This window comes from Ambystoma mexicanum, chromosome 1p, assembly GCF_040938575.1.
Source record: "Ambystoma mexicanum isolate Mex_15411 chromosome 1p, UKY_AmexF1_1, whole genome shotgun sequence".
NCBI lineage: Eukaryota > Metazoa > Chordata > Amphibia > Caudata > Ambystomatidae > Ambystoma > Ambystoma mexicanum.
The window spans coordinates 43730676-43750936 of NC_090921.1; the positions used below are offsets into that span (position 1 = coordinate 43730676).

General features: G+C 48.5%; 1 protein-coding gene across 1 annotated transcript in view; it reads right to left on the bottom strand.

The window, feature by feature from the left end:
• The window catches only part of LOC138565942 (zinc finger protein 345-like), a 122393-nt gene that overhangs the window by 22910 nt on the left and 79222 nt on the right, over positions 1–20261 (bottom strand). Inside the window, exon 6 of the mRNA XM_069643048.1 lies at positions 4486–4560. Coding sequence (XP_069499149.1) covers positions 4486–4560 — 75 coding nt within the window. The remainder of the gene's footprint in view (positions 1–4485; positions 4561–20261) is intronic.

The window sequence follows — 20261 nt, forward strand, 5'->3', positions numbered from 1 at the left end:
GAGAGGAGGAGAGAAAGCAGAATCAAAGAGGAAGGTCTTGAGGTGCTTCCGGAACCAGAGAGGGTTTTCCTCAAGGTTCAGAGTGGCAGGGAGGCTGTTCCAGATGGAGGCCCCAGTCGAAGACAGAGATCTACCCCAGCGTGTTTCTTTGAGAAACGACTGACCCTGAGGGAGTTGTAGGTGGAGGAGCGAAGAGCTGGAAAGGGAAGGTATTTACAGAGGGAGAGTTGAAGGGATTTTGGACCCAGGCCCCAGAAAGCCTTGTGGACAATGCAAAGGGTCTTACATTTAATCCTTGCAGCCACTGGGAGCCAGTGCAGAGATTTCAAGGCTGGAGAGATATGATCCCAGGGCTTGAGACCAAGGACAAGTCTTGCAGTCCTGTTCTGGATGAGTTGCAGAGGACGGAGAGTAGAGGCAGGCAGATTTAGAAAGAGGCTGTTGCAATAGTCCAGCCTAGAGGGGAAGGAGAGGAAAGGAAGAATACCTTTAAGGAGGTGCAGTTGGAAGTTGGAACTTTTAGAGACATCAGAGATGTGGGCAGAAAAGGATAACGTGGAGTCGTAAATGACCCAGAGATTCTTAGCCTCGCAGGTAGGGGGAGGGCCAAGGGAGGCCGGCCAGAGAGTGACAGGAAAGGAGGATGAAGGTGTGCCCATGAGGAGGATCTCTGTCTTGCTGGCATTAAGGCCGATACCAGATACCAGAAGCAGGTACTCGCTCTCTCAGACTAACTGCTTCTGTGAGCTGTTGGAAGCAGGTACTCTTTGTCCAGGACTATCTTCTTCCAACATGGGAGGCATATGTACTCTGCAATTTAATGTGTTGCCAGACACTTCCCTTAAAATGAAAGCAGCGTTGCATATATGTACATCAGAACATACCTTCTATAATAGTCCTTCATTGACAATTTAATATTCTACAGTTCTGACAGAAAGGGGAGAGAATTCTGTGCAATCTTCATGCATCTCTTTTGGTGTACACGTGTACAGAAGGCTCACTGGCAGCACAGGTGCTCAGGGCTTTAGTGTGCTATATTGCAGGGCGGAGTATATCGGGCTTTAGTGTGCTATACTGCAGGGCGGAGGACATCGGGCTTTAGTGTGCTATATTGTAGGGCGGAGGACATCTGGCTTTAGTGTTCTATATTGCAGGGCGGAGGAGATCGGGCTTTAGTGTGCTATATTGCAGGGCGGAGGATATCGGGCTTTAGTGTGCTATATTGCAGGGTGGAGGATATCGGGCTTTATTGTGCTATATTGCAGGGTGGAGGACATCAGGCTTTAGTGTGCTATATTGCAGGGCGGAGGATATCGGGCTTTAGTGTGCTATATTGCAGGGCGGAGGATATATGCTATGAGCAATCGCCTAGGGAGCTTTGCATTGGTTATTATAGGTTCCAAACACAAAAAGAACTGATATAGTCTAATTTTAATGCTTTGCAGATGTCAGGTAAATGCCAGGTGAAACCCACACAAGTAGCGGACACCAACTAAAGCTCTTGACGGATGTTTATTAATAAAAACAAAAGTCTCCCATCTTCAAAATAACAGAAAATCACTTGTATTTTAGATCTCCCTCTCAGGTTGTGGCATTTGTCAGCGTTTCAACCTGGCCAACTCTGACAGCTTTTCTATCAGTGCTCCCAACCAAGTCCTTTGTGCAGTCCGACAACTGTCTCTGGATTCTTCAGGTGGTGAAGATGGGTTGGGAGGCTCCTAATCTGTAGGATTAGACATGTTATCCTGTTCTGTCCTTGGACCTGGCCTACCCACTTCACCACCGGGTCCTGCCCTTGTCTCTATGCCTATCAGACCTTCTATGCACCAAGCCTTTACATCAGGGGGACTTACATTTTACCGGCGCCTGACTTCCCAGGCAGCCAGACTTGTAATCTCCCAGTGGTAACCGGGAAGTCAGGTGTCAGTAACAGTTTGAGTCTGGCGGCAACCCGCCGGAAGCACCAGCAGGGTTCCTGCTGGACTCGTAATGAGGCCCAGAGTCTCTGCCATCCTATTGTGCCCTACCTTGAGAGAGCACTTTCACTCAATCTCACCCTAACATGCCCTGGTCACTAACTACTACTCTTCAGACGGGGGCGGGTTGTGCCACCTGTTTATTTGTGTTGCACACTAAGTTGGACGTGTCATCATCAGCTATAGGCTGGCAGTGTCTCCACTCAATGCCCCGTGGGCTCTCAGCCGATATCATAGCCTGGGAAGCCCTCAGGCTGCCTGTGTCGTTGGTTGTGTTGGACTCTGAACTGTCAGTTTCCCGCTTGCAAGAGTTGGAGTTCAGGTGTGAGGTTGTCGACTGGAAGTGTCCCTTGTTTGTTATTGTTTTTTTGATCAAACAATTTTTATTGATTTTATTACATAATACACAAAAGGAACAGTGACCCTGAGGGGGTGCAATCACCAGTAACAACATAAAAGAAAATAAGGTCTGTCTTTCAACAACATAAGGATATGTTAACAATTACTTATACACTCTTGCTTTGCCATTACATACTGGCCACTGGCCTGTGTCATGCAAGTTTTATTGTGCATTCTCCCACTTTTCCCATATTTTCCCCGCTTTCCCAGGGCATCCTCTGGCCGCATATACTCTTCGCTCCATCGCAATGCATGCTTCTACATCTTCTATCCATTGAGCATGCTCAGGGGTTACATCCGAGCCCCATAGCTTGGCAATGTTGCGCTTGATCAGTGCTGTGGTGGTTGCAAATAGTAGCTTGTCGGTGCGAGACATCTCACCCTCTTCCTCGACACCCAGCAACATCAATTTCGGATCTCTGGGCACAGTCTGACCCAGTACCTTACTAAGTGTGTCACAGCAGCGTTGCCAGTATAGCGTGATGTGTGGACAGCCCCATATGATGTGGAAAAAGGTGCCCTCTTCCTGGTGGCAGCGCAGGCAATTCAGGTCTGTGATTTTACCCCATCTATACAATGCAACCCGTGGATAGTAGACTCTGTGCAGTATTTTGAGCTGGATAAGGCGTAACCTGGCCGAAATGGCAGTTTCCCTCGGGTACATTAGGATTGTTATCCAGTCTTCAGGCAGTATTTCTCCCACATACCTTTCCCATTTAGATTTTAGACTCAATAGCTCCGGTGTGGCAAACAAGGTGAGAACATTATACATCACTATGCTATCTAGTACCAGGTTCCTCTCTATGGGGGTGCAGTCTGCCATGTCCCGTAGGTTAGGCAAATACCGCTGTAGAGCATGACTTAATTGCATATGCCGGTATCGGTCAGTGACAGGGAGGTTGAATTCCTCCACCAACCTCTCGAATGTCACAATTCCCCCGTCCCGAATCCCTTGTTTGTTATTGTTGAGCTCTTTGCTGTCAGTGTCCCCTTGTTGCTAATCCTTTGGTTTGAGTGATGGGCTTTGCTGGCTGCCCCTCTTGGTTTTTAATGTGTAGCACTGGATAAGCAGTTTATCCTGGTTGTCAACATTTGCCTCTTAGCAGTCAATAGGCCTCATTACAAGTGAGGCGGTAAGGGGTTAACAGCGCCGGTAAAGGTACCTGCGCCGTTAACCCCATACTGCCTCATTACGAGGTCCCCTCGCGGGACCCTCTCTGGACATCTGGTCAGACCAGGCGTCCTTTGCGGGTCCCGCGAGGGGACCAGCATGCTAACAACAGGCTTTTCATTAACGGGCTCGTTGTTAGCATGCTCCCCATTCCAATTGAGCCCTATGGGGGCTCAAATGGGAATGGGGATGGTCCGGGTTCCCTGAATGGGGAAATACCGGGCCCTCCAAAGTCAGAATGGCCCTGTATTTCCCCATTCAGGGACCACGGACCTGGACCCGATTTTGGAGGGTCCTCCAAACCTTCAAACTCGTAATAAGGCCCAATATCTGTTTTGTGGTTGTGTTGGGTTCACATCTGGCAGTGCCTCTAGATGTACTGTACTCACATCTGGCAGTGCCTCTAGATGTACTGTACTCACATCTGGCAGTGCCTCTAGATGTACTGTACTCACATCTGGCAGTGCCTCTAGATGTACTGTACTCTGGTCTGGTAGTGTCTATAGATGTATTGAGTACTGAGCTGGCCATATTCCCTGGCAGGTAATGTAGCGCTATTGGTGAGTAGTGGTACAATCTGGTTGCGTTCAATGGTGGGCTGGCAATGTCTCTGACTGTTTTGGGCTTTGGAATGGCAGTGTCTCTTGGTGGTCAGTGTTTTGCTCCCGGTCTGCAGTGTCCCTTGCTGTGTTTGGCTCTGAGCTGGTTTTGTTGTTAGTGTTGGACTGGCAGTGCCGCCTCTTTGTTACTGCTTGGCACTGGGCTGGTGTAATCTATGGTTGTGTTGAGCTGTGGTATGGGAGACTCTATAATTGTGTTGGGTTCTACATTGACATTGTCTCCAGGTTATTAGTGATGGGATTTTCACTGGCAGTTTCTACTGGTTCGTATTGTAAAATTATTAAGGAATATGGTTTTAGAATGCACTTTCTTGCTCACCTAAGTCAGATTTGTCCATATTTTCTCCCTCCTCATCACTGGAAGATGTTGAATCGGAAATATATCTTGTAGGTCCTGGAAACAGACAGAAAGAGAAATACAATAAATTATATAACAAGCATTGGCAAAGCCAATAGTTTGGGTGTTTACTGATGTTCTTTGCATTTTGCATTTATAGGCACAAGAGTCCAAGGGGGAGAGTACAAGGTTCCAAAGGAAGATGGTATAAGGGGCGCAGGTGTGCAAGAGAATGAGAAGGAAGGAGAATAGAGCTAGAAAGGTTGAGGGTAAGAAATAAAGCAAGGGGGTGAGAGGAAGGATGAGAGGGGTAGAGAGGGGGATAGGGTGGGTGGGGGGTAAAGAGAGTGAGGGAAGGCTGAGTGGGGGTAGAGAGTGGGGTGGGGAAAGAGAGACAGTTGAGGTAGGGTGGGTAGGGGTTGGGGTGGTTTGGGGTAGAGGGAGTGGAGTCACAGTGGATGGGTTTGGTAGAGAGAGTGCAGGTAGTGGTGGGGTAGAGAGAGTGGACGTGGGGTGGATGGGTAAGGGTAGAGCGAGCCAGAGCAGGGTGGGGGGAGTAGTGTGGGTAGGGCTGGTTGAGTGGGTGGGCTTAGAGAGAGTGGACCTGGGGTGGGTCAGGAGGACAACAAAATTTCTTTTCCGTCAAAAGTAGCCCCAAAATAGCCCAATAAGAAATCATTGTGCGGCTGGGAAATAGAAAGCCCAGACCTGACTTGCTTCTTATAAAGCTTCTGATTGGAGCAAATATTGTCAGAGAACTTCTCACTGGGTAGTACGGTAGAGGAGTTTGGAAAAAACAATTTTAGTGATTTGGGGGGCTAATGCCATGGCATTGCCTGTTGCTATGCCAACGAGATATTCTCAGTTTTCTCAGTTCAGAACCCCCATTCCCTCTCCCTCTTCTGTAAGACATGCACTACTTAATGTAAAAGAATTTCTGATGATTGTATCTGCTTAGATTCACAGGCTGTGCCTATCGTCCGACATCCAGTGGTAATCGCGGAGTATTGCATCTTTCGAGAATCAAAAGGGCACGTCGACATGGGCGTGCAATCCCTAACGTGATGTGTAGTGTAACAAAGATCCGTCAAGGTCCCTCCGATTGTATTTTTTCTGCCGTGAGGGAGCCTATGAGCATCGTGAGTACAGAAAAGAGAGAAAGTATTAAGACGTCTGTGTTCCTTCCATCCGAGCAGGGAGGCAGGGAGGGCGCATGTGAATCTAAGCAGATACAATCATCGGAAATGCTTTTACGTTTAATAGTGCATGTCTTCTGATGCTTGTTAATCTGTTTAGAATCACGTGCTGTGCATAGACTAGCGAGCCGTACCCAGAGTTGGAGGTGGGGTGTGAGAAGGAACAGGAGTGAAAAGATGTCTTAGTACTGCTTGTCCCACCTGAGACTCAGGCCTAGAATGAGTTTCTAGGCAATGGTGTTTTGTAAAGGTGTGTACAGAACTCCAGGTTGCCGCTATGCAAATAGACTCTAGAGGAACTTTTGCAATTAATACTATGGAAGCCCCAGTGCCCGAGTAGAATGAGCTCTATGCTTGTAGGGCAGTTCTCTTTTAGCAAGAGTGTAACAGAGTGTGATGCATTTGACAATCCACCTAGAGATAGTGGATTTGGAGACCGGGTCTCCTTCTCTAACTGATGCCACTGAAATGTAAAACGGATTTGTCTTTCTTAGCGGTCAAGTTCTTTCCATGTAAAACATGACTGCTCTGCGTACATTAAGTGTGTGCAGGCTTCTTTCTCCCATGTTTGAGTGGTTTTCAAAGAACGTTGGTAGTTCTATGGATAGGTTCACATGGAACTTTGAAATGAATGTGGGCGCAAACCTAGGGTGAGTGCGCAGAACTACCTTATCTCTGTGAACTGTTACAAAGGGGTCTAGAACTGAGAGCGCTTGTATTTCACTTACTCTCCTAATGGAAGTAATAGCTATTGAAAAGGCAGTCGAAAGGGCACGTCGACATGGGTGTGCAATCCCTAACGTGACGTGTAGTGTAACAAAGATCCCTCACGCGTCGAGGTCCCTCCGATTGTATTATTTCTGCCGTGATGGAGCCGATGACCATCGTGAGTTCAGAAAAGAGAGAAAGTAGTAAGACGTCTATGTTCCTTCCACTCGAGCGGGGAGGCAAGGTGGGCGCATGTGAATCCAAGCAGATACAATCATCAGAAATGCTTTTACGGTGAGTAATGCATGTCTTCTGATGCTTGTTATTCTGCTTAGAATCAAGCCATACCCGGAGTTGGAGATGGGATGTGAGAAGGAACAGTAGTAGGTGAGATCCTTGAGACTTGCTTTATGCATGGGCTCGAAAGGAGACCATTTAAGTCTAGTCAACACCACGTTCAGGTCCCATCTCAATGTGAGGGTGACTTTTCTTTACTCTTTCCATGAAAGCCTTAATAACTGGTATCATCCACCATGAGACCTTCTGTTGTGATGTAGTGTAGGGTGAAAGAGCAGCTAAGTGAACCTTTAGAGAGTTAAAGACCAGGCCTGAGTCAAGTAAATGAGTCAGGTACAACACAATATGTGTAGGAGAGCAGTCAATGGGGTTGATGCTCTTAGAGTGGCACCAGATGACAAAACGCTTCCACTTATACTGGAATAGCAATATCGAGTATTAGGTTATCTTGCCTCCCTGAGTATGTCCATACATCTCTGAGGGAGTTGCAGGTGCCCAAACTCAATGAGCCTCATTACGAGTCCGGCGGTAACCGTGCCGGAAAAACCAGCAGGTTACCGCCGGACTCGTATTACCATTCCGCCTCCGTGATTCCCAGAATCACAGGGGCATTATGACCCCGGTGACCCGGAAATTCCAGAGGCGGAATTGTGTAAGTCCCCATTCCCATGAAGCCCCATAGGACTCCATGGGGATGGGGACAATGGAAACACTGGTTCCATCTATGACAGAGCCGGTGTTTCCATGTCCGCCTGCAGGCGGGTAATGTTAAGTGTGACACCACCCGCCTGCAGGACTCTTAATCAGCCGGTCCGGAAAGAACAGTGGCGGCGGTTTTACCCCCATCGTTCTTTCCGGACCGGCAGGGTCGTAATGAGGCCCTATGACTTCAGGAGCCAGGCCGCTAAGTTCAATGACTGCGGGCATGGGTGAAGTGTCTCACCTTTGTCTTGCAACAACATGTTGTACAGGCAAGGCAGTTTCATCGGAGGAGATAGAGACATCTCCATCAGATGAGCAAACCATGGTTGGCGGGCCCAAATGGGGGCCACCAGTATCTTGTTGAGTAGGGGAGTCGGGGGGGGGGGGGGGTGTAAATAAATTTCCCTGACCACGTTATCCAGAGTCCATTCCCCTTGGAACGGTTCTGGGGATACCTGGAGCCGTAATCTTGGCATTGAGCGTTCTCCAGAACAAGTCAATCTCTGGAAAACCCCATTCCGCTAAAACGTTGGAGACTATGGGCCTCATTATAATGTTGGCGGTCACGGTATGAACAGTGCCGGTAAGGCACCGTTCAAACCGTGTTGCCGAATTACGAGTTCTGCTCGCGGGTTCCTGACAGTCCACCAGGTCTTACCTGGCGGGCTGTGCAGCACCCGCGAGCAAAACTCATAATTGCACCGGCACCGTTATCAACGGCGCCGGGGCAACCATACGCCCCACCCCCATTCTGCCCTACTGGGCAGAATGGGGATCGAGAGCCCGGCAATATCGCCACCCGCAAATGGGCAATTACCGGCCCATTAAACTTGTAATGGGCCGGTTAGTGCCCAATCGCGGGTGGCGGTGCCGGTAGCGAGTTTGACGGTAACTGTGCCTGTAAAACAGGCACAGCTACTGCCAAACTCGTAATGAGGCTCTATGTCTTCACATAATCGCCATTCGTATTCTATTGGTAGTGGGAAATCTCTGCTGAGTACATCTGCCAGAAGATTGCGTTCCCCTGGAACATGTTGAGACAGCAGAAACATGTTGTGTTTGAGGGCCCACTTCCAAATGTTCTGGGACAGTTTGGACAGCCCTGGAGAGTGAGTGCCCCTTGTTTGTTCAGTTAGTACATGGCCGTAGTGCTGTCTGTGAGGATCAGGACCGTCCTTCCCTGCAGTTGAGTTTGAAAAGCTTTCAGCGCCTTGAATACCGCTAACAGTTCCAACAGGTTTATGTGGTTGGATGCTATGTCTGACGACCAAACTCTGTGCGCTGTTTGTTGAAGCAGGTGAGCTGACCACCCTCTGAGAGATGCGTCTGTAGCTAGAGTGGCCTCCACTGCAGGGGGGGTGAAGGATTTCGCTTTCAAGAGGTTTTCCCTCGACCACCACCGTAGCGAGAGAATGAGGGCTGACGAGACAACCACTAGATCGTCCCATTGTCCGCTGGCCTGACACAACTGGCTGTTGAGCCACTCCTGCATTGGACGCATGCGCAAGTGCGCGTGAGAAACCAAATACATGACGCCATCATTTCCAACAGTATCATCGCTTTGTGTACCATCACCTCTCGACTGGCTACATATTGAGGGATTTGAAACAGCATGTTTTGGACCCTCTCGTTGGAGGGGAAGACAAGGCCGTCCTTTGTTGGAATTAGAGCCCCTAGGAACTGCTTGACCTGACTGGGGTCTAGGCTGGATTTCTTCGCGTTGCTGGAACTGAATAAAAGATCTATTGTTCTTTGGGTATTTGACAGACAGGTTTCGTAGGAGTCCCCTGTAATGAGCCAGTCGTCGAGCTAAGGATAAACTGGGATGAATTGCCTGCGCAGGTGTGCTGCTGCCACTGCTAGTACCTTTGTAAATACTCTTGGTGTGGAGGCTATGCCGAAGGGTAGTACCTTGAATTGATAGTGTTTGTCTTGTATCATGAATCTGAGGTATTTTCTGTGCGCCTGCAACATTGAAATATGAAAGTATGCATCTTTCATGTCCAGTGTTGCCATGTAATCCCCCTGTTAGAGCAGGGGAATTACTTCCTGCAGAGTGACCATGCAGAACCTTTGTGGCTTTAAAATTTGTTCGCTGGGTGCAGATCTAATACAGGGTGCATGGTGAGATGCTTTTTGGGTATAAGGAAGTATAGTGAATAAATACCTTTGTTTACCTGTGAAAGAGGTACGACCTCTATGGCTCCCTTTTCTTGTAGTGTCTCGACTTCCTGAAGAAGGATAAGATGGTTTGGCATCAGTCATCTTGCTCGTGGAGGTCTGAACTATAGGGACCGGCAGAACTCTATACAGTACCCGTGGGCCACGGTCTACAGTACCAACTGGTCGGTAGTTATTCCCTCCCATGCCTGAAGGAATGATATTGGCCGGCCCCCGACCGGGGAGGCATGGGAGAGGACCCAGATCTTCGGATTATTTTGAACCTGAGGCCGGGGAGCTTCTGGGGGTAGAGTTCCGGCTGCTTCCTTTCCCACAACGCTGACCCCTTTGGGGATACGGTGTGGTATATCTGCTGTTTCCTTGTGGAGAGAACCAATTATTTCCCGAGGTGTACTGGTTTTGATAAAGGCGCCTGGACCCAGTTCCTCGCCTTGTGGAGGGCTTTTGTGTGATTTGATCTAGCGTCTTAAGGGTGTCGTGCTCCTTCTTTGCAGTGTCGAGAGCTTTGTCGACTGCTCTTCCAAATAGGTTGGATTCTTCCAATGGTTTATTAATAAGTGAAACCCAGAGTTTCTTAGCCACACGTCTCTTTAGGTGGGTGCCCTGAGCCAATGATCGACCCGCTGTCTCAGTATACTTTGGTTTACTTGTCTGCCCTCGGTTACTGTGGACAGAAGACAAGTCCGTAGTGGTTCAGGAACCTCCTGCAGGCCTTCCTGTAACATGGCCCATTGAGCATCTGCGTTGCTGGCTAACAAAGTAGTATTGTTAGCAATGCCTGTAGAAAAAGCTGCTGCATCCATGATCCTCTTTCCTAGGGCGTAGAGTCTTTTACACTCTTTGTCAGGGGATGCCTCCCCGGTTGACAGGGTAACCCCTTAACTTTTCCTTGTAGTGGTCACCACCAGTGAGTCTGGGGTGGAGTGACCTCTGATGTAAAGGGGATCAGAGGGGAGGGCCAAAAAAGCTTTTCTATCCTTGGATTAACTGCTCTTGTGAGGGCAGGTGTTGATAACGAGGGAGCCAGATGCTTTTTAATTCAGTTTAGAAGAGGAATCCCTTGGCTGGCCGGTTGTTTTTCTTTAAGAATGTCCTCTAAAAAGTCAGCCTCTGAATGGTCTGCCGCTTTGCGCAACACAGGGCCTCATTACGACCCAGGCGGTAAGTTACCGCCTGGGCCGTGACTTTACCACCATGGCGTAAACTATGTTTACGCCATGGTGGTTGGCGGATTTACCGCCTCATTCCAACCTTGGCGGGGCGGTAAATCCCCATTTTCCCATTTACCCTTCCGCATTCCCATTTTGCCCCATAGGGCATAATGGGAGTGGGGAAGGCGTTAATTACGCCACCGTAAATTACGGTGGCGTAATTAACTCCATGGCCCCTTAGCGCCATGGATTTTAACACCTGCTAAAAGCAGGTGTTAAAACCTCCATGGCGCTAAGGGACCTCGTACTCAGGCGGTAAGGGTCGGTGCTGTTTACGGCGCCGTAAACCCCTTACCGCCTGAGTTGTAATGAGGCCCATAGCGTTAAACGTCATTTGATCATCCACTGGAGAGGGTTGTCTAGTTGGAGTGGTCTGGGGGGAATCTAAACACAGGACATCAGGATCTGGTGAAGGATTTGGAGACTGCCAAGGCTGAGGGTCACCCATATCCGGGTTTTCCTCCCACCCCTCTGTGGGGTCATGTATATCCTCAGGGTCAATGAAAGGATCATTATCCTGAGTGTCTGCAGGAACCTCCTCCTCAGTGAGGTTGTAAATGTACACATCCTGCTCCGGAGAGGGATCAAAGAGTCTTGGAAATTTAGCCACAGGGATCAAAAGGTCTTCTTTGGTCTTTTGGGGGTGGATTGCTCTGAAAGGGTTACAAACCTGTCAAGCCTCACCATACAACTCTCAAATGTTTCCCTAGTCCAAACAGAAGACCTAGAGGGGTCTAGAGGTGGAAAGGCCTCTTGTATACAATCCTCTGATGCCAAACATTGAGATGTTTGTCTCAACGCCAAAGAAATACCTTCTTCGCCTTCTGAAAACTCTTCCCGAGGGACTGACAAGAGGTTGCATGTCCCTGTGCTTCTCGTTAGGCTTGGCGGAAGGTTCCGGTATTTCCTTCAACCTATCTTTGGATTTCGACAAATCCTTGGGCTTCCCTGTGGGCATCGTCGAATCCTTTGACTGTCGCTTCTGAGCGTTCGCCGAAACAATTCTCTCAATGCTTTCGGTAACATCCTCCGCAATAGGGAGGCGCGTAGTCTGGGCCTGTGGTTGTGTAGTCTTTGGCGGAACCTGGGCCTTGACGTCGGCGGACGCCTTCTTACGATGCGTCTCGACGGTTCTTGGAATATTGGGTGTAGCGCCCTTCAATTTAGAGTGCCCGGGCGCTAGGCTAATCTGCAGGCTGCGGGCAGGGCTGCCGATCTTGACGGTCGGTGGGCACGGCCGAAACTTCCGGTGTGCCCGTTGGCACTGTGGTCCGCTTCGGCTTATCAGAGACTGGCCGGGGGTTGTGTGTTTAGTGAGTTGAGAGTGTTAGTCTTTGTTGCCAGGGTGTGCCTTCCCCATAGCAGTGGCTGAGTTGTGCCTGGCAGGGACGGGGACAGACGACGCAGAGCGGGAGCACTCTGCCGAAAGGTCAACAGCCTCAGAGTCAGAAGCCTGCTCGTCACTGATGCCCTCTTTGCAATCGGCGGTTGTGGCAGCGGTAGAAATCGACTCAGCCTTCGGCATCCCGTAGGCCGCCCACGGCTTGACACGGCGCTCCTTCAATGTCTTCAAACAGAGGAGCTTGCAAGCCGCACAACCTTTTTCGTCGTGATCGAGAGGCAAACAACGGTTATATCGTAGATGCTTATCTCTCCAAGGAAATTTGCCCTTGCAAATGGGGAAAAACCTAAAGGGATTCCTCTCCATAGCTGAGGATAAGGCAAGTGATGAAGACCAGAGAGGAAAGAGGGAGGAAAGGGAAAGGCATTCTCAGATTTTACAGAAATGTCCACCCCGACCCCACTCTCCCTACTGTGTAGGCCGGCTGCAAGGCCCGCCCATGTGGTCGGCAATGCCGACTGGATCACCGTCTGTCGAAGGTCTGTGGAGGTTTCGGCTCAGATCCGGAACAGCCGTCGATAGGGAGGATGGTCAGGGTGATCTTGATTAATAATATAATATATTCGACCAAAGGTCGATGGAACAATTAGCAATGTCTCTGGACAAGCTCTACATAAGGCGACCAATATGCTGGGAGGAAAAAACCAATCTGAGGCACATCGACGCGTGAGGGATCTTGGGTACACTATACGTCACGTTAGGGATAGTGTTACAGGCACGCCCATGTCGACCGCCCCTTTCGATTCTCGAAAGACAAGATGCAATACTCCATGGTGACCACTGGATGTCGGACTATATGCACAGCATGTGATTCTAAGCAGATTAACAAGCATCAGAACAATGGTTTCTGCAATTTTGTGCCGCAAGCACCACAAATATACGCCAAAACCAAAAATCAATGTCGGATATTTATAAATACTACTGCCAGGCTGCGACGAGTGATGGCTAACAGGAACTGTCAAGAAAACGCAACTTCATTATATTAAATGGGACATTGATGTTCCCCTGAATTGAAGCTCTCCTCTATATTTTGTTAAATCAATTGATACTTCTGAACATCAGCATTTGCACTTTTGGTACTCGCCCAAAAGTCAATTTCCATCGCTATTTGGGGGATGGGAATGGATCTGGTATAGTGGGGAATCGCACTGCTTCTGCACCATGTACATTAATGCCCAGCAGAATCAGTAATGGCCCGTAAGTGATACTGAAAAGGGGTTGTGAAGGAGGCTATTTGAGATGCACATTCCTAACACCCACGATTGGTCCCACATCCACACTGATATTCCTTTATGCACGGGTATGTGCCAAAAGTTGGGAGTCTATTTCAAAATGAAAGATGTATTTCACTTCCTAAAGTATTTACAGCATTCCCATGCAAAGGACTCTGAAATGTTTTGCTCTCCAGAGGTTTTGGACTACATGTCCCATCACCTCCAGCCAGCAAGGGTCATGGATTATTAGCGTTGAAGTCCAACGCAGTCACAGGTTGCAGACTTTTGCCCTTGGAGTGACAAACCAGAGCTCATCGGGGGGAGGGAGATGCAAGGATGGACAGAGGGAGAGAGGGGAGAGAGAGTACAGTATTTGGAGTATCCCCCACTGCCCTACTCCTTAGGGCAGGGCTCACTTGCAGGAACTGTAACAATGACCCTGTCCTCCTTAGAAACATCAAAGAGATAATCTGGTTCAAGAAAGAAACCCTCCTTATTTCTAGCTATTCAGTGACCCGAGTACCATGTGCCTCTCCCTTTCTGGAAAGCACCATCCTCTTGACAGTTTCCCCTTAAGAAAGGGGACTCTTAGATGTCCCAGAGAAACATAAGGTTCATTTTGCAAACAATTACTGTTGGGTTTGTTTAGGATTACCGACGGTCCAAGCAGTACCAGCAGGTCATTCTCCAGAAGCTGAGCAATCACAATGTAAGAGGGAGAACCTAAACAACTTACCACACATTTACAAACATTTCCAAGTGCCAGCCTCAGTCAAGCAGCACGCCACAGCTCCCACGGCTCCCGGCAGGACCCGGAAATGGCACATATGACATCCGAGATGGTGGCCCAACCACTTAAAGGCTTAATCTGCTTCCCTGGCCAACTAGTGTGCTCAGGTGAACCTAGTGGCCTGAGCCAATCCCAGCTTCTCGTCCATTTTCCATGACAGATGCAGACCTTCGCAGAGAGTCCGGCTCAACTGCCTATATGAAGCCAGACTCAGAATTAGAAGGCATGGGGGTTTAGACAAGTAGGTACTGTTTGGTGCTTGAAGACGGTTTGGAGAAGAACGCTTCTGGAGGGAGAGAGGCGCTTGGAGAGATGGAGGGTTTTGGAGAAAAGGAGGAGTCTAAAGAGAAGGAGCAGGTTGGGGGTTAGAGAGGGAGAAGGAGGTGGAACGTGGTATTATGAAGGTTCATCAACATGAAGAGGAGGGGGAAGGAATAATTAAGGAGGGGATTGTTGAAGGAGCATTTGGGAGGAGGAATATAATGGAGAGTTCAAAGGGAGGAATTGAGGGGAAGGTTGGTGCACCTCACGAGGAAGGAGGGTATGAAAGGGGGAGGGTGGTGCACGTCCGAAGAAGGTAGTTTATGAAAGTAAGTAGGAGGATGGGCACCTCACGAGGAGGGAGAATATGAAAGTAACAAGGAGGTTGGTGCGCTGTTAGGGAGAAATCTCAGTTGCTGTGCTAATTCCTTGTAACCTGAGAGTCCCCTATCACTTTTGCTGGACTCTGGACTTTATTTTATTTTAATCTCATGAGTGAGTGGAACTTTTTCTGTTTCTCTGACTGGGATTTTTATTTTCACTGTTTTATGGAGTGTGGTAAACATCATATGTGTAATACAGGCGTCTGCTTTTTGCTCTGTTACACCCACCACCCTGGGTGCAGTGTCCCTGAGGAATCCCTTGGACTTCTCTTGATGTTTAAATGCAGTCTCTTGTGAGAACTACATCTCGTAAGAATAGTAAGATAGCTTTTATCTTACTTACCTTTTCTTTTGTCGGTCCAGGACACACCACCCTATGTGGGGTGCTGGGGCTTGTGACCCAACAAATGATTCTTATTTTTACAAACTACTTCTGAGAACTTGTGCCGAGACTTTACCGTTTACTTACCAGAACCGCTTTATCCTATCCAAGACTTTAGCCCATTCACTTTGGCCTAGCCTATTGAATTGAATCTTCTGGTGAACTCAAAGGGCCTCATTACACGGATGGCGGTAGGGATTTACCGGTACCGGTAAAATACCGGTACCGGTAAATCCCTACTGCCTTACTACGAGGTCCCTTTGCGGGTTGGGGGATTTAACGCCTGCTTTTTGCAGGCGTTAAAATCCAACCCGCTAAGGGACCTCGGAGCTAATTACGGCACCGCAAAATTGCGGTGCCGTAATTAGCGCCTTCCCCATTCCCATAGAGCCCTATGGGGCAGAAATGGGAATGGGGAAGGGCAATGGCGGAAGGGGGATTTACCGCCCCTCCAACCTTGGAATGGGGCGGTAAATCCCCTTTCCGCCAAGGCGGTGCCGGTATTTTACCGGCATGAGCCATGGCGCTAATAGCGCCATGGCTCACCGCCTACCGTGTAATGAGGCCCAAAGTATCTACACTGTCTAAGAATAATTGTAAACTTTTATGTTCTTATAATCTTTGCCTTTTACTCCTCTTGAAAAGCATTCCAAAATAGTATTGAAGTATATTTGTGTGTTATTATATAATTGCCTCCTTCTAATGAATGTTTTATAACTGACAGATAAATAAATTAATAAGAATTTAACAAAGAACTAGTGGACAACTGTTGGCAGGATAAGTCAAGTATCCACAGCGCTTGTAACGAACAGAAGATAAGGGAGCACAGGGCTGCGGGTGACTAGGGGGTGTGGGTATACTGCCAATATTCTGCCACTGTAGAAAAACAGTTCAACAAAGGAGGAGTCCCAGTCACGCTGCGCCAAGAAAGTTGCAAATTAGAAATAGTAGTCTTGAATTTATTTCGGATAGAGAGACAGCCTGACACGTGTTTTGAGCTTTAACTAGATCTTCATCTGAGGCTTAGCTTGAAATACACAGTTTCCAATTAGTCAAGGCAGGCAGGTAGCTGAAAACAAGTTCAGCTCAATTAATACGCAATTGCGTTATCATCTCTAGGGGCTAAATAACAACAAAATGTCAACTATCTCTTTTACCATATATAAATGTTATGGCAAAGGCTGCAAATGTTCATCTTTTCAAATTGAGAGCAGTGAAACCTTTTATTACGGATGTACACTTCCTCATTCTCTTTCAATCTTTGCCAATGTCCCACTGAGATGTTATTAATTCACTGTTAATGGGTCTTCCCGGAGTTTCATTAGCCACTCTAAAAGCGGTTTTGAATGCAGCTGCCCAGCTAATTGTGGGGGCAAGAAGATATGATCACCTTAGTCCAAGTAAAAACCCTACATTGGCTGCCTATATAGCAGACAATTGGGTACACATTTCTTAGTCATACGCATAGAGCACTTTTCTACTAGACATCTGACTATTTAGCAGAAAAATTGAAAATCTCAGGAGGCGAGAGAGGATTAAGGAGTGGTGAAGCCTTAATTGAAAAGGTTGTGCCCTATGCACTAGTCATTCTCAGGGGCAGCAGCAAGGTGCTGGAATACACCTCCCAGCGATTTAAGAATGACACCAGATTAGGTAAAATGTCGTAAATTAGCAAAAGCATTGCTTTGGAAACAAGTTTTAAACCAGGTTTTTTTGACATAATGAATACGTTTAGCCTGGAACAAGGAACCGCGAGAAAAGCAAGGAAATCACAGACAAAAATAATAACCCAGAGACCACCCAAAACCCATTAACCACTTTGCCTTTTCTCTCCCTGTTATGATCGACTTTCCTGCCTGGTCCCTGCTTCCTGAATGCATGTGCTATGAATGCAAGGCATGATGTCATGAGTGGAATGCTAGGAGAGGGACTGGAATGTTTAGTGTGAAAGTGATTCCACCCGGGGCAGTGGGAAGATGTAACCTGGGTGCTGGGAGCCAGTACTTTCCTATCTCCTTAATGTACTTGATGTGACCTGATGATCTATGCTGCTTCCTGATTAAAGTAACTTGAAGAATACATGCGGCCTACCAGAGTATCTTTTATGAGTAACTCTGAGATATGATCTTAACAACTGGCGACTAGCTGGTCTTTGATGAGGACCCAGGAGAACCCAGGAAAAGACAGGTACCTGTGCGTATGTGTGCCAGAGAGGAGAAAGGAGACTGCTGCGGGGGAGCAGCATGGGAAGCAAAGGCGAAAAGGAAAAGAGGGTGCCCACTGCCCCACAAAAAGGAGTACCCACCACCCAGGGCAAGTAAAGGTGCCAGAGACTGTTTTACACTGTTTTGCTGGCACCCCGGGCGACTGTTTGCTAAGCACACAAGGGGAACACAGTTCTGCACCCAGGATGAACAAAGTGTGGCACCCAGGGAGTGGAGAAAAGATGACAGAAAAGTTGGGGCCCCACTGACAGTGTTTGGGGTCCTCCAGTATCCTAAATGGCAAATTGGCGCAGAGATTGTGTCTCAAGGACTAGTTCTGTTGAGCTGCCATAGCGCTTGGTAGACTGTTGCTATCTCTGAGTGCCTGCTAGAAAACACAACTCGTTAGAGGACTGGTATCCCTGTTGTATTTAATGGGAGCCATGTCACCTTAGCAGTGTGTCGGGATTATGGTGTCCATTGGAGCTGAGCTCCGTTCTGGTCCCAGCCACACACAGTCTAGTGACGTCAGCGCAGCTTTAGTGGGTGATGGCGAGACCCCCGTCCGTCACCATAGAATGCAAGCAGAGTTGGATGCATGCTCATCAAAGCAGCTGAAAGGAGCTTTTGTGTCGGGGTGACGTGCAAGAAGAGAGGACCTTGCGACATGCTCTGCATAGCAGGAGAAGTTGATGGATGTGATGTTGCTTGTGATTCAAGTTCCCCTTTCATATTTGTGAAGCAACATTTGAAGGGTTTCCAATGCCAAGCCACACAGTGACGGAAGAAACAGTCAGAGCTGTAAGTGTTGGCAGTAACGTGTGAAGTTCAGTTCCGTGATGCTATAGCTGCGTGCAAGTCCCTTCAGGTGAGGAGAAAGTAATGTCTGTTATTTTCGGCACAGTGTGAAGAATGTACAGCTACCCAGGCTGCCTAGTTTGCATGAACTGATGTGTGTTTATGTGTGGGTTAGAGACCAGTGTGACGAGGCCACCCTTGGTGGGTTGCTGGCCGGGAATGGCTCCGGTTGTAGTAGAAGGAGTTAGCCATTTCGGTGGAGGCCTTCTCTGTGGTTTATCTTATCCTTAGGTTGGGTTGGTTGGTGTGGATATGTGCAGATGTGATAGTGTGCAGGCATCCTTGGTTGTTTGTCATTGCCCCACCTAGGTTTAGTATAGTTCCTTTTTATTTCTGCTTTTGTCTGCTGGAATCATCCTGGATTAACTTTCAGATGATTCTGGAGGGCGAGGCAAATGTCTCTTTGTGCCAGTGTTCAGCTGGTCCAGTGGCGGGCAGCCTCCTCAGTTGGAGTTTGGCACTGAAGGCTCAGGGCGTCTAACCCTGAGATATTATCTTAACAACTGGTAGCGCTTCAGTCTGGCAGGCTGGTCACCCGTCAGTGGCAGTGGTGGGTGGCAGGTGTCTAAGTGTTTGCTGTGATGGTTGTGGTTGGTTGCTATGTTGGTGTGGTGCCGTCACCTGTGTGTTAGTTACGCCTGGTTGGTCGGTCATTCCTTTCTGGTTAAACAGATATGCTTGTGCCAGATGTGCAGTTGCATGGTGTGCAGTGCTGTCTGTGGTCATGGAAGGAGGTATGTTGTGACTTTGGGCCTCATTACGAGGTATGCCGGTAGCCGTGCCGCTATTGGCGGCATGGCTGCCGGCAAAACCGCATCCGTGTCCGTGTCCTCGGAATGAGGACTTACCGGACCATTCCGAGTTCGGATGACCTGGTAATTCCTCACTCGAGGACACGGACACGGTTCATCCCCATTCCCATTTCAGCCCCCATAGGGCTGAATGGGAATGGGAGAGGGAGTAAACAACGGGCCATTACGAGATGGCCCGTTGTTTGCTCCCTCTTCCCCTCGCGGGACCCGGTATGCACGCCTGGTTTTCCCAGGCGTGCTTAACGTGTCCCGCGAAGGGACCTCGTAATGTGGCGGAATGGGTTGAACGGCGCTGCAGCCTTTTACGGCGCTGTTTAACCCGTTCCACCAGGGTCGTAATGAGGCCCTTTGTGTACGATGCTGTCTGATTGCAAAGTGTGCTTGCCTGTGGTATGATGGAAGGAGGTGTTATGATCGACTTTCCTGCCTGGTCCCTGCTTCCTGAATGCATGTGCTATGAATGCAAGGCATGATGTCATGAGTGGAATGCTAGGAGAGAGACTGGAATGTTTAGTGTGAATGTGATTCCACCCAAGGCACTTGGAAGATGTAGCCTGGGTGCTGGGAACCAGTGGGCTCCCTTCTGTACTTCTCTATCTCCTTAAGGTAGCTGATGTGACTTGATTAAATTCACTTGAAGAATACCTGCGGCCTACCAGAGTCTCCTTTATGAGTAACCCTGACATATGATCTTAACACTCCCTCACTCCCACACCTCACCTTTACCATGCAAGCCTAGACTGTCAAGCAAAAAACCCAGCTAAAATACCCACACTGCCTATTTTTTGTACCCCCTAATCACATCACCAACCCAATAACCTCCAACATCAAACGACACAAACACTGAACGTGGCCGATCTGGAAACAATAGGCACACCAAGATAGCTCATGTGCACAAGACACCAGTTACTTCTGGTTCTGCACGCATCAACAGTTGAGCACAAGATCTATCCTATCCCTGTTTCCCCACTAACCAACCCATCCTCTTTACCTTACTGAGCCACAAGAGCGCCTGGAAACCATGAAAAAGGCAGCGCTGCGCGCTGTAAATCAAGTTAGCATAACGTAACATGTACAACACAGAGAGGGCAGGCTACCCTCACACACAAAAAACACAACAGCATTACAAGTTCCCCTCATAGAAAATATACCTCTCA